Here is a 14,275-nt window from a genome sequence, read left to right on the forward strand (position 1 = left end):
GGGGAACCAAACACTCGCTTAACCAAAGTCCATTCAAAAACCATGCAGTTTTCACGTTGCCTTGCTTACGATGATGCTTATGATTTATGATATCCTAGTTGATCTATCCACCAGGACCTTGAGTTCATATTTCGTTCCCTTCCATGTTTCATGTTTTGGAATGACAATAAATATCCTTGAACCTTGAACCTTACTGGCAAAAGTTGACACCTCGACTGTAAGACATGAGTTGGCATAACAAGGCTTGTTATGAATGAGTAGGATGCACTCTACATGTCGGCATACACTAAAGACATTTGTAAGGTGAATAAACAGCACATATTCAGGCCCAATTTGAAGGTTTAGACCGCCTGCTTTTAACAGAAGAAGAAGACTGCGGGATTAACAGGCGATCACTTGTACAATTGATTATATGTACGCCAAATTGAAGAGCCTGGTAATCCATAGTAGCTTTGTGGATAATCAAGAAACTTTAAATGAATAGACGTTTCTCCTAGAGCTCCATCGCTGTCTGCAAGACAACGGCACGTATCAACTCCTCTCTCCTATCCTTCCTCCTTCTGTCTCCCATTTGTTGTAATGGAACGGAAGCACTTGAAGAAGAGACCTTCTACCTTGCAGAAGCCTTGGCTGTATGTACTGTGTCAGGCTTGCTCTATAGCGTTGCTTCTCAGTGTGGGGTCCTTGAGGGGGGTCCAGGGGCTGATGAATTGTTAAACTTGGGCATTATTTAATTTCAAATGAGTTAACACAATTAGAGAATGTAGAAGAATGACTGCCTTGTATCATAGATCCTTGCTGCCGGGACCCCAAGAACTCTAGCTGGCATCTTGGCGTCAGCTAATGGGGATCCATTTAAAATAAACAAACAAATAGTTTCTCTCTCTCTCTCTCTCTCTCTCTCTCTCTCTCTCTCTCTCTCTCTCTCTCTATATATATATATATATATATACAGTATATATATAATCAGATTTGGTTTCCATCATGAGACAAAATATCAGGAAATAGGGGTATGTGGCTCTAATGTGTGGACCAAATTCGGGGTCCTTGACATGAGAAAGTTTGAGAATAGGGAGGCCTCACACACTCTCTCTCACACACACACACACACACACACACACTCTCTCTCTCACACATTCACACACACACGCACACTCCCTCTCTCACACTCTCACACACTCTCTCTCACACACACGCATTATCTCTCTCTATCTCTCTCTCTCTCTCTCACACACACACACACTCTGGCCCCCTGTCCGTGAGGATCGATATGACGTGTGTCTCGACTCTCACTGGTTCTGGGGAGCCTCATTGATTGTCAGGCACCATGATGCATGACAGGGAGGAACTGTGTGTGTGTGTGTGTGTGTGTGTGTGTGTGTGAGAGTGACATGGGAAACAGCAGAAAGTAGTGTTCTAGTAAGCGACCAGTTAGGGCCTGTGTCCACCTAGCGTCTTTTTCTGACCGTTAAACGCTGGAAGTACGCTGGGAAGCGCTGATCTCAGTGCACAATATACAAGGAAGCAGTCTGAAAGTAACGTTAGTTCAGTGCGGTAGTAGCTTGATAGCTGACAGCTAACATTAGCAAACAACAACACACATACAGTGATTTAGCTCAACACTCACCAGAAATATTAAGTGTCTAGCCAATCTGCTCCCACAATTGAGCCTTTCTGTCTCTCTTGCGATTTCTCCATATGATTAGTTGCCAGAAAAGCAGCACCCGACACCAGCGTCTTTCTGAAAAGTTAAAATATTTTCAGCTGGAAGCGCTGGGAGTCGGGCGCACAAAAACGGCGGAGCGCTCTGAAAATAGTCGCTGGGCGCTGCGCACTTTCTCTAGACGTCCGTGAAAAAGGCGAATGACCAACCTTTCTATCAACTTTTGTGGTGTTACGTGTATCCCTTTGGAAGTTGTGCCTTTTTGTGATTGGACACAGCCATTCGCCACGCCCACTTTTGGCCAGTGGCCCGTGGAAAGTGAATCAGTTCTAAGTTGGCCCATGAACAACCTTTATGCCAACTTCCGTTCATAACTTTTTGAGATATCCTGCTGACAAACAGACAAACAAACACGCGGGGGTGAAAACATAACCTCCCTGCCAGCTCTGTTGGCAGAGGTAATAATAATAATTTAAAAGAAAAACGGGGGTGGGGGGGATACAATGATCCATGTGCTGGATTTTCCCAACAGTTGGTTTATTGCTTCTTGCACTTGCTTACCATCAATATTGTGATCAAATTGGAACAGTGGAAAATGTCCTTGGCAAGCTTGCTGCTAGATAGGAGTTTTTGTGATAGAAATATTTCTCGGGCGCAGAGCTCTGAAGGCAGAAATCATCTCATTGGCTGCACCAGTTAAACGTTAATGAGCAAAGCCAAAGAGACACCGTTTTTCAGGCTAATTCACAGCCATTAGAGTCACAGACTAGCATTCAAAACCTATCTCTCTCTCTCTCTCTCTCTCTCTCTCTCTCTCTCTCTCTCTCTCTCTCTCTCTGCTCTCTCTCTCTCTCCACTTACAGTGATTGGAGAAAGCGCTGAAGGCTGAAGCTAATCATTTCATTTAACATGGAGTCAAAGGGTAAATTCCCAGTACAATAACCACATGGTTCATTACTACATACAATACCTGTTGAGTCTTTGACGATTCCACACACAGCAAAACACCAATGCCGTTTGCCAACATGTACATGTGTATGTGACTTATAATAAAATATAAATATTTAAAGAATCCTTACATCTAGAGGAAATAACCCCGCTACCCCCCCGGGGTCGTACACACACAGTTCATTCAAACTGCAATTGGAGGTTTCATTCACAAGACATGCTTTCATGCAAAAGTGAAAAAAATATCTGGTCTCTCAGCGAGTTAAAAATCCTATCATATCATATCACTAGGGGGTGCATTAGTGATGTCACTCGAGCAATTGTGACGTCATCAGTGATGTAATAAATCCTTCCTGTATGAGCCGATGACGCACAGTTGCACAATGGCGCCTAGGTGGGTGCGCGGACTGTTGTTGGTATAAACTACGCTGCACTTTTCCTTCTCCATCTTTACATGCAATAACCCTTTTATTAATAAGCATTTTATGGTCTTTTTTTGGACAGTTGTGGCTTCGGGGCCTGTTAATTTCTGCTTTCAGAATGAATGTCTCTCTCTCTCTCCTTCAGTCCAGAGAGAGATCAAGTCAGCGGGTCCTACAGGAGCTTTGCCACTGCATCTCTCCTCTCACCTCAGTCACTATTATGTGTCTGTTTATGTAACCATAACAATTAATTAAGAGCGGGGTCTCATTTATGATGACCTGAGCAAGAGGTCGAAGAGTCGAAGCCAAGACGCAATTTGGGGCAATCAAATCCCAAGTGCAATCAAATAAAAGTTCAATTAAACATCATAAATAACAAGAGCAAGGAGAGCGTGGAAGCACACTACCAGGGACATGGTGATAGAGGAAGAGTTAGAGCGCACGCCTTGTCCAGAAAGTTCCCAAAAGTTCCTAGGTTCCAGGTCGATCCTACATTGATTACTACAAGTATTACTTTTATTGCTACTACTACAGTATGGATATTACTAGATGAACTACCGCTACTGAAACTACTCAATTACTGCTACCACAGCTACTTTTTGTTGTTGTTTTTTGGAGGGTGTGGATTTTTCTCCCCAGTTGTACTTGGCCAATTCTCCCTGCTGTCCCAATCACTGTTCCACCCTCTGCTGATCTTGGGAGAGCTGTAGACTAGACAGTGTTTCCCAAACCTTCTTTTCTGGGGACCCACTTTTGAAAAAAGTCAAACCATCGCGACCCAATTCATAACAGGCCTTATCTATAAATCGTGAGAAGAGCTAATTTGTGCATAAATGAACGTTCCCCACCATTTTTTACTGCCATTTCCACATCATCTAATATTATATAGGTAAACCTGCCATTTTGAAGAGATGTACGTTTGATTAACCACAACTTTGTTTTATGCATGCGTTAGGCCTATTGAAAACATATACACATGTTCAATACTTTATAAATACATTTATGCAGAGTTAACAGGCTATGTAATTGTTTTTATTTCTCATCGGTAAAACAATATCCACATTTAAAAAAAAAAGACTATGGAATAAATTCTGCAAATTTATTTGGTGATCCAAATAAAATCTCCTCCTGTGGGTCCCGACCCAGTCTTTGAGAAACACTGGACTAACACATGCTTCCCTCTGATACATGTGCAGTCATGGGAGGATCATGCTATTTCCCCCCAGTTCCACTCCCCCTCAGCAGGCGCCCTGACCGACCAGAAGACACACTAGTCCACCTGTAGACCTGGCCTATTGTGCCTGTATGGACGTCCGACCAAGCCAGAGGTAACACGGGGGCTCGAACCCGCGGCCCTCTCGTGATGGTAGGCAGGGAATCTACTGCTGCACTACCCTGGACGCCCCGCTACTACAACTACTTGTAATAAGAAAGCATATTTATACATAACGGTGTGGATTCAAAACGTCACGTTAGAATGAATTCAGGTTAGTATTGATTAATTCTACAATACTGTGTATGTAAATAAATCAAACGCATCATCTCCGTTATATGAGAGGTCTCATATATCTGCAAACATATACAGTGTATCGATCGAACCATAATCTCTACCTCTATCACTGTCTCGTCCTTAACATACGCGCCCTCCCTCACTGACCCCTCCTCTTTAAGCGTTAACCCCAGACGTCTCTAATAGCTTGTCTCAATGAACTCTTATGAACTCAGCGAGTCACACGCTGGTGTGATTGATACGCCAGCAGAGGCAGCACTATAGTAGAGGTAATCCTTTTAGACGGAGCAACGTAATTGAAAGAAGAAGAATAAAAACACACACACACTCGCACATGCACACAGGCGCACACACGCACACGCACGCACACAGGCACACACACACACGCACACACACAATGCCATAGTGGAGTGCTGAATCTGCCAGTGTGGACACAGTGTTTGTTTTTCATGTATTATTTTTTTATTGCCTCTCTAATGCTTTTCAGCACTGGCACATTTACAGAATTGGTGATCCATGTAAAGTGAACTTGTAAAAGGAAATCAATGAATCAATAGTAAATGTGACAGAATGACTTTTACCATTTCTAGGTGATATCAATCAAACCTGAGAGGGGGTCTTTACTGTAATTATAGCCACAGTAACACTGATGTGCCCTGGTGCTATAGTCAATATGATTGATTGGGTCTTCTACAAGGGCTGTAAGTGGATTATGTGGGATACGTGAGAATGTAATGGATTACAGCAGGACAGCTGTAGGATGGGTGAGAATGTAATGGATTACAGCAGGACAGCTGTAGGATGGGTGAGAATGTAATGGATTACAGCAGGGCAGCTGTAGGAAGGGTGAGAATGTAATGGATTACAGCAGCACAGCTGTAGGATGGGTGATAATGTAATGGATTACAGCAGGGCAGCTGTAGGAAGGGTGAGAATGTAATGGATTACAGCAGCACAGCTGTAGGATGGGTGATAATGTAATGGATTACAGCAGGGCAGCTGTAGGATAGGTGATAATGTAATGGATTACAGCAGGGCAGCTGTAGGATAGGTGAGAATGTAATGGATTACAGCAGGGCAGCTGTAGGATAGGTGATAATGTAATGGATTACAGCAGGGCAGCTGTAGGATAGGTGATAATGTAATGGATTACAGCAGGGCAGCTGTAGGATGGGTGAGAATGTAATGGATTACAGCAGCACAGCTGTAGGATGGGTGATAATGTAATGGATTACAGCAGGGCAGATGTAGGATAGGTGATAATGTAATGGATTACAGCAGCACAGCTATAGGATGGGTGAGAATGTAATGGATTACAGCAGGGCAGCTGTAGGATAGGTGATAATGTAATGGATTACAGCAGGACAGCTGTTGCAGGATAGGTGATAATGTAATGGATTACATCAGGACAGCTGTAGGATAGGTGAGAATGTAATGGATTACAGCAGGGCAGCTTTGGGATAGGTGATAATGTAATGGATTACAGCAGGACAGCTGTAGGATGGGTGATAATGTAATGGATTACAGCAGGACAGCTGTAGAATAGGTGAGAATGTAATGGATTACAGCAGGACAGCTGTAGGATGGGTGATAATGTAATGGATTACAGCAGGACAGCAGGATAGGTGATAATGTAATGGATTACAGCAGGACAGCAGGATAGGTGATAATGTAATGGATTACAGCAGGACAGCTGTAGGATAGGTGAGAATGTAATGGATTACAGCAGCACAGCTGTAGGATAGGTAATAAGTAATAGGACAGGTCTATCTGTCCCTGCTCACAGAGTCAGTCTCTTTGGTTCGGTCACACACCTAGCTGTGCTGTATCTTGGTTAGCAGTGGGTAAGAGTAGGGACCTGCCCTACTCAGAGACGTTTAACCACTAGCTGATGCCTATTTATTCTCACCTTTCTGCAGCATTGGAACATATTTTGTAATGTGTGCTTTGGGGTTGTATGATGCCATTCTGTATGTATGGTGAGTATTTACCTGTGTTGGGAGGCATGGCGAGAGGAGTGCAGGACCCCCCCTGGCCTGAGGATGGAGAGGACAGTAACCTCTTAGCCAGGGAGGCAGAGATGGGCTGAACCAACAGAGACGTCAGACTGCCAGCAGCCTCTCTGGACACGCCCACTGGAAGAAAGACAAGCAGCGGGGAGAGGGAAAGTCCAAAAGCAGAGAGAGGGAGAGAGACACACGATTTAACAATATGTTTTATGTCATTGCCTCGTTGTCCAATTATGGAAACTGGTGAATGCAAATTAAGTTCAGCAAGTTGAACTGGATTTCCATGTAGTGAATTGATTTACATCAGAATTGACTCATGATTAATTCAATGGAGATGATTGCAATTAACACGATTTAGCAGCGCACTAAATTAGCGCAGTGTGTATCAGATGAGGGAGATGAAGCATGTATTGAGTTTGTGCTAACCAGAGTGTTTAAGCTGTCAATATTTTTCAATATCCCACAAGTTGTTGATATTGGTTTTCAGTTGAGAAATATTAGTGTCTCATGGTCTAATATTTATCTTGTAGAGTTTTTTTTTCTCTCCAATCAGATGAGACACATTTCTGGGGGAACTCTGATTACACATAATGTTTATTAAAATGTGTCAGATAAACAACAGCCTGGATGTGTTAGCATGAGTAAGGGAACATTAGATGGACTTAAATGCAGCAGTAGACGGTCCACTTCTCATTGTTATGTGTTGCTTCTTACACATGGTCTAGTAGATATGATTAAAAAACATTGTTGTGAGCGTCTATGCGTGGTGTCCAGGCTTCTGGGGCAAATGACTGACAGTAACGATATTAGCTCGCTGCATCATGATATAAAATGATGCAGCAAGAACAGGCAGAACAGTAGGCGTAGGCGTACATCATGTGACATTTGGATGGCATTAAAGGAACACTCCGCCCATTTTCAACCAGCTTTGTATCATTAGAACATCAGTAGTATATCAGAAAACTGTAAACGGTTTTGAAGTCTGTCATTTAATTTGACAGTTATTGAGTGTTAAAGTGTGGACCAGTGACATCACTGGTCCACACTAACTCAAATTAATAACTCATTAACTCAAATCAACTCTCAATAACTGTCAAACTATTCATCATTCATCTAGTTTGACAGTTATTGAGAGTTGATTTGAGTTAATGAGTTATTCATTTGAGTTAGTGTGGACCAGTGACTAGTGTGGACCAGTGATGTCACTGGTCCACACTTTAACACTCAATAACTGTCAAATTAAATGACAGACTTCAAAACCGTTTACAGTTTTCTGATATACTACTGATGTTCTAATGATACAAAGCTGGTTGAAAATGGGCGGAGTGTTCCTTTAAGCATACTGTCATCTTTAATCACAGCCCGATGGTGAGGCTACATATCACAATGCTGTGATGCAAAGACGATGGTGTGTACAATTTGGTGGCAAAGAAAGAAGGCAACTTCGTAGGAGAAACAAAATGCTGTTGCAAGGTTGGCCTGATGGAGGCGCTATGGGGCATAACACCAAATGCGGTTTGTCATACTTTGGGGTCCATCCAAAATATGCAATGGATTTGTGCAGAGTCAGTGAGGTTATTGGCCAAGTCAGTGTGTAAGTTGCGTGTTTCAATGCCACCACCTGGCTGATTGGATTAAGAGCTGTTTCTTCAGTTTCATCTTTATTCATGCGTCAAGGCCAAACGGCCATGACAGTCAACAATCTGTGAGACACATGATGTGGGTAGGAGGCCGAAAAATAGTTGGTATTTCATGATTGGCCAGAAGGTGGCAATATGGAGTGGAATCACTTATGTTTTGTCACGCTGTGGGGTTCATCCCAAATATATATCTGAAGTTTGGTTGCTCTAGAACAGGGCTTCCCCTGTTACCGTTACCTGCTACCCTGAAACCGTGAAAAAAAAAAAAAAAAAAATCCATTATGGCTTGTGCTAAACTTGGTTGAGATTGGATTAACGTTGCAGGAGAAATCGTGAAAAATCTATATTGCATATCATTCAAATTGGTGAAAAAATGCATTTCTAAAAAATACATGTTTACTGTCAGGAAACAGACAGGGTAAATCCGATATGACGACTGCACTACTCTCCCTCTCCCTCTCTCTCTCTCTCTCTCTCACATTTTTTCTTTTCTCATTATACCATTGTCAGAGCAGAAATGACATGAAAATAATGATAATAAAAACACAGCGGGGCCTGGCAGAGGGAGAGGCTTAGGCTGTTTGTTTGTGTGTTGTTGATTTGGTCCCTCAGTAATCGCCATGGGCAGCAGGGCTGGATCAGCCTGACTGCACAGTTATCTCTATGTTGTTAGCTAGGTAGCAGAGGTGTGTCCGTACAGTGCAGTATGTCCCTCACACCTTTCATTCATGTGTATCTAGTATATACCCTATCTCTCGTCACCCCTTTTCTCTCCATCTCATCTGTCTCATTTCTTTCTTTCTTTCTTTCTTTCTTTCTTTCTTTCTTTCTTTCTTTCTTTCTTTCTTTCTTTCTTTCTCCTATTTCCTCCCTGAGTGAATCTGGTGGATTGACTGCTAATAGACAAAGAGGTTTTCACAGGTGGAAGCGTTCAGCCAAAAGCGGGGGCAGGGGTTAGCTCAGGGCGCCGGAGATGGCTGCACCGTTTGATTGGCCCCCATTAGGAGGAGAAAGTTTTCCTCCTCATCCGTACTTCAGGTCCATTCAGGTTCAGTTCACAACACTGCAGCCAGCACCACTCTGCTGTGCAGCTATGCCTTCACACACACACACACGCACACGGCGTGCGCACACACACACACGCACGCACGGGGCGCGCACACACGCGCACGCACGGGGCGCACACACACACGCGCACACACACACACACACACACACACACACACACACGCGGCGCACACACACACACACACGCACAGGGCGCGCACACACGCAGTCAAGTCCGGTCGCCAGAGGAGTCTGGCTGCACGGAAAGTTTGGCTGCTGGCATAAGCCCTCCCCTGCTCTACAGCTGCTCTCCCACTGGAGCGACTGTTTCAGTCGCTGCCGGATGTCCGCTCCCCACTTAAGAAGCTCTGTCATTGGCTCCGACCATGTCAATCAGAGCGGCTTCCGCTCCTTCCTCTCTGTGTGTCGCTGTAAATAGTGCCCTGCCGCCTCAGTGAAAACAACAACGCTAACTAGGTGGCAAGCTAACGGCAGAAACCTACACGCTAGCTTGTTGCTACACGCTGAAAACGGCAAATTGGATTGTTGGAAACTATTTTACAAGGGCACTGCCACTAAGCGCCGCCCATCGCAATTCCACAATGGAGACCTGCGCCGACTCCTCTCTGGGAAGGGAGGGGAGGCTGGAGAGCGAGACTATAGGGTCAGGGTGGTCTTCTATTGAAACAGCACGGTGGACAGTAATAAGGTGTAGCGGTCGGGGTGGTCTTCTATTGAAATACTCCTGCAGTTGGAGGACTTGTTGAAATATGCAACATACTGTAATGCACATTCAGACTGCATCACATATTTGAGTGCACACACAGGTCACTTCAGCTGTCCAGTACTCGACTAGAACACTGAATCTACAGCTACAGCAGCAACATCAAGCAAAACTACAATGTACGAGCACCACTGACCTCCGGAAATCATCCATTTTTATGAGCAGACCAGTTTCTTCCCCCCGACTCCATGGTTCCTATTGTTTTGCTCTGTTTTATTCAAATGGAGGATTATTATTAGAGGAGTAAGTGGAGAAGGAGCAATGGTAGCCTCATTGACAGATAATGAGATCAGGCGAAACAGGAGCACTCTAGAAGATTAAGTTCTCTCTCTCTCGCTCTCATACACACACACACACACACACACACACACACACACTGACTGTAGATTGATGGAGATGCAGACATGCACCCTCACACACACGTTCACACACTCAGTGCTGTGTGCTGACTGATTATTCTGCCCAATTACAATCCCAAGCATGTGAATATGAACAATATGAGCAACATGTGGGTCTATGTGGAGCCATGAACCACCAACACATCATGTAGTCAGGAGCAGTGACGTGCGGGCCCTAGGCTCGCCCGCCGCGTGGGCTCGCTGCACACAGCTCGGCTGCTGCTGTGCGGCCTCGCCTGCCCCAATTGGCATGCGCAGCACACAATCACCTGCTCTATTGGCATGCGCAGCGCACAATTGCTCAACTTCCCTATGACAGCACTTATGATGTCACAATGGCTATGACATCATCAGTGCCTATGACACATCCTCAGTGAAGTCGTAAGATGATTTTGGTCAATAATTATGTCACTGATGATGTCATAGACATCGTGACATCATCAGTGGGACAAAAATTGAAACAAACGGTGCCCACTTGAAACAGTGCCCACTTGCTCCCTTTTATATCATTCCTATAGGCCCGGCTGCTCTTATTACATCGCTGATGACGTCACAATGCCTATGACATCATCAGTGGGACAAAAATGGAAACAGACAGCCCACTTGCTCCCTTATATAGATATATAAATAGATAGATAGATTAGAGATCATATGCCAATGTGATTTTTGTCTCTGCAAAGCAGTAAGTAGCCAAGCAGAGCAAAGCAGGTCCGTAACCTCCAGGCATAATCACACACACCACACCATAATGACACATAACACACTGCACGTGAAGCTGATAACACAGCATGCCTGGAGAGACAGCCCACTGCAACGTTTGACTCTACACTAATACACTTGCATTTTACTTGCACGGGTGAGAGCACTTTTCCACGCGGACACACGCATGCACGTGGACGGACGGACGCACACACACACACGCGTGCGCATACACACACACACACACACACACACACACACACACACACACACATAAAATGAAACAATATGACTCTTTGTGGCACGGTCCTTGCAAAAAAGATGATGGGTCATTATAAGCCTCAGGGTTTTGAGGGTCTCCTTTAAATCAGTTAAGATAGTATCTGTTAAGATTGTGAGGTTCACTTGGGGATCGCATTGCTCTCGTTGCCGAAAATGCTGCTGAGGCGGCATTTTCAGTTGGGGTGGTGTGTGTGTGTGTGTGTGTGTGTGTGTGTGTGTGCGTGCGAGCGTGCGTATGCGTGTGCGTGTGCGTGCGTGTGCGTGCGTGTGCGTGTGTGTGTGTGCGTGCGTGCGAGTGCGCGTGCACGGAGGGGTATATTTCTGGTTAAAGATGCAGCCTATGTTGTTGGCCGGGCCCCAGCGCCAGCAGGGCCCAGGAGGCACGCCGCAGCATCCCTCAGTCCCTCTCTTGGTTCGGTAGGAAAAGTGCTCGAGGTACAGATGTGGTCTGACAGCTGGCAAGGAGGAGAACCAGTTTTTCCCCAGGCACTTCCTGGTGTAGATGTTTTCCATAATGAAGGTACTGAGTGAGCAGATGGAGTGGAGGACAGGAGATAGAGCTCCATGGCACAGTCCCTTAGCCCCCCTGTGCCTGGATGCCGTCGGGCCCCTGCGAGACTCGGTGGTGTAGTGGACCAGTGACCAGCAGGGGAACAATAGCGAGCGCTGTGATGGCTGGAAGGAAATCGCAAAGTTGATGAATTAAAAAATATATATATATTAAAAATATGTATTAGCAGCGCCGAGCTTTCAACCCCCGACCGCCCCCAAGATCACAAGACCACCCTTCTGCAATGGTGAGTACCTTTTGAAATGTCTGAGGTGCAAAGATGGTGGCGTGGGTTATTGTGGAAAGAAATGGTGTTTTTTTAGATCACAACTGCCGAGTGCTCGTGTTCATGCTGCTAAATCGCTCCCCGCTTCTGCTGCTCCTGCAGCCGATCCATACTTTGTCCAAGTTTGTGACTAATCCATACTCTACCTTCTGCTGTGAGACAAGTTCAGCTACCCTTGAAGAATGTGCCTGGTGGTTCCTTTGAAGCGAACCTGCAGTCGATAGCTCTCGCTGCCTGGTCTGGAGAGAGTGTCACCACGGCATCGCAGCTCCATGAAGATCATTAATAATCCATGAACGACAGGGGAGAGCAGAGAGGATGAGGGGAGGGAGGGAGGGAGGGAGGGAGGGAGGGAGGGAGGGGAGGAGTGGGCAAGAGAGGGGAGGAAAGGAGAGGAGTCCAGAAGATGGAAAAAAGAAGCCAAGGAAAATGTAGAGGCGAAGAAAAAGGATGAGAGGAGAGAAGAGGAGCGGAGGAGAGGAGAGATGGCAGGTTGTAGGAGAGGAGGAGAGGAGGAGAGGAGAGCCGGCAGGTTGTAGGAGAGGAGGAGAGGAGGAGAGACGGCAGGTTGTAGGAGAGGAGGAGAGGAGAGTCGGCAGGTTGTAGGAGAGGAGGAGAGGAGAGGAGAGGAGGAGAGGAGAGATGGCAGGTTGTAGGAGAGGAGAGGAGGAGAGGAGAGACGGCAGGTTGTAGGAGAGGAGGAGAGGAGAGGCGGCAGGTTGTAGGAGAGGAGGAGAGGAGAGACGGCAGGTTGTAGGAGAGGAGGAGAGGAGAGGAGGAGAGGAGAGATGGCAGGTTGTAGGAGAGGAGAGGAGGAGAGGAGAGACGGCAGGTTGTAGGAGAGGAGGAGAGGAGAGGAGAGACGGCAGGTTGTAGGAGAGGAGAGGAGAGGAGGACAGGAGAGACGGCAGGTTGTAGGAGAGGAGGAGAGGAGAGACGGCAGGTTGTAGGAGAGGAGGAGATAAGGCAAGAAGAGGATAATGGAGAAAATGACAGGTGAGGAGATGCACGAGAGAGAGAAGAGTGGAGTGGAAAAGATACTCTTTTTCTGGAGCTCTAACCATAATCCATCAATCTGATCACTCTTTAGTCAGGTGCAGGACAGGTTTATAGGTGCAGCAGCAACGCAACGGGTTGAGTCAACTTCTGTCCATTAGCATCTAGACATACAGTAGTCTAATAAAGGGTGTAATTGAAATGGTTTAGCCATTTAGTAGGCTATCATTTAGAAAACCTGCAATCTAATCAATGAAAGCGATTATAACTGGCAGTCCCTACTTTACTACATAGTTACTGTGCCACCCCCAAGGTGCAGTAGCCTACAGGTATGTGTTCTCTACCAAGAGATCATGCCAATGCAAAGTGAGAAGATACTGTAAAGCCATATCAAAGCCACGTCATACCTAGGGATTCCTCTTTACATCTACTGGTTAAACCACTACTACTGTTTGTCACATTTTCACGAGAAGAAAAAACATGTTGCCTCATCTTGAGCGTTGTGTTTGGGCTGAAAAACATGTTGCCTCATCTTGAGCGTTGTGTTTGGGCTGACCAAGAGACAAGCCCTCCAACAGTGATGCACTAGAGATCCTGTGGTCAGGAATGATCAGGAAACCACAGGAACTGAGGAAGGGAATTTTAAACATGAAATGCAAACTGTCTCCAGCACGGTCCAGAGGAACGGCTGAAGCTCTACACCTCCAGCACACACTGTGCTTGACTGATTAGCATTGAATTGACAATGTCTCACTGTCTTGCTTACGTGAACCTCCACCTGTTCTGCCAGGCCTCCTCTGAGTGTGACACTGTGTGTTGTGTTGGATGGCTCGGCAGGCCTCCTCTGAGTGTGACACTGTGTGTTGTGTTGGATGGCTCGGCAGGCCTCCTCTCAGTGTGACACTGTGTGTTGTGTTGGATGGCTCGGCAGGCCTCCTCTCAATGTGACACTGTGTGTTGTGTTGGATGGCTCGGCAGGCCTCCTCTCAGTGTGACACTGTGTGTTGTGTTGGATGGCTCGGCAGGCCTCCTTTCAGTGTG

The 14,275-nt window shown here is 45.8% G+C and overlaps 1 protein-coding gene across 1 annotated transcript in view; it reads right to left on the reverse strand.

Annotated features, from left to right (window-relative positions):
- naaladl2 (N-acetylated alpha-linked acidic dipeptidase like 2) overlaps positions 1 to 14,275 on the reverse strand; it is a gene marked incomplete at its 3' end in the record, with an annotated part of 362,515 nt that overhangs the window by 165,426 nt on the left and 182,814 nt on the right. The window contains exon 8 of the mRNA XM_083647387.1: positions 6,535 to 6,678. Within this exon, the coding sequence (XP_083503513.1) occupies positions 6,535 to 6,678 (144 nt within the window). The remainder of the gene's footprint in view (positions 1 to 6,534; positions 6,679 to 14,275) is intronic.

The sequence above is a fragment of the Poromitra crassiceps genome, assembly GCF_964638095.1.
Source record: "Poromitra crassiceps genome assembly, chromosome: 12".
NCBI lineage: Eukaryota > Metazoa > Chordata > Actinopteri > Beryciformes > Melamphaidae > Poromitra > Poromitra crassiceps.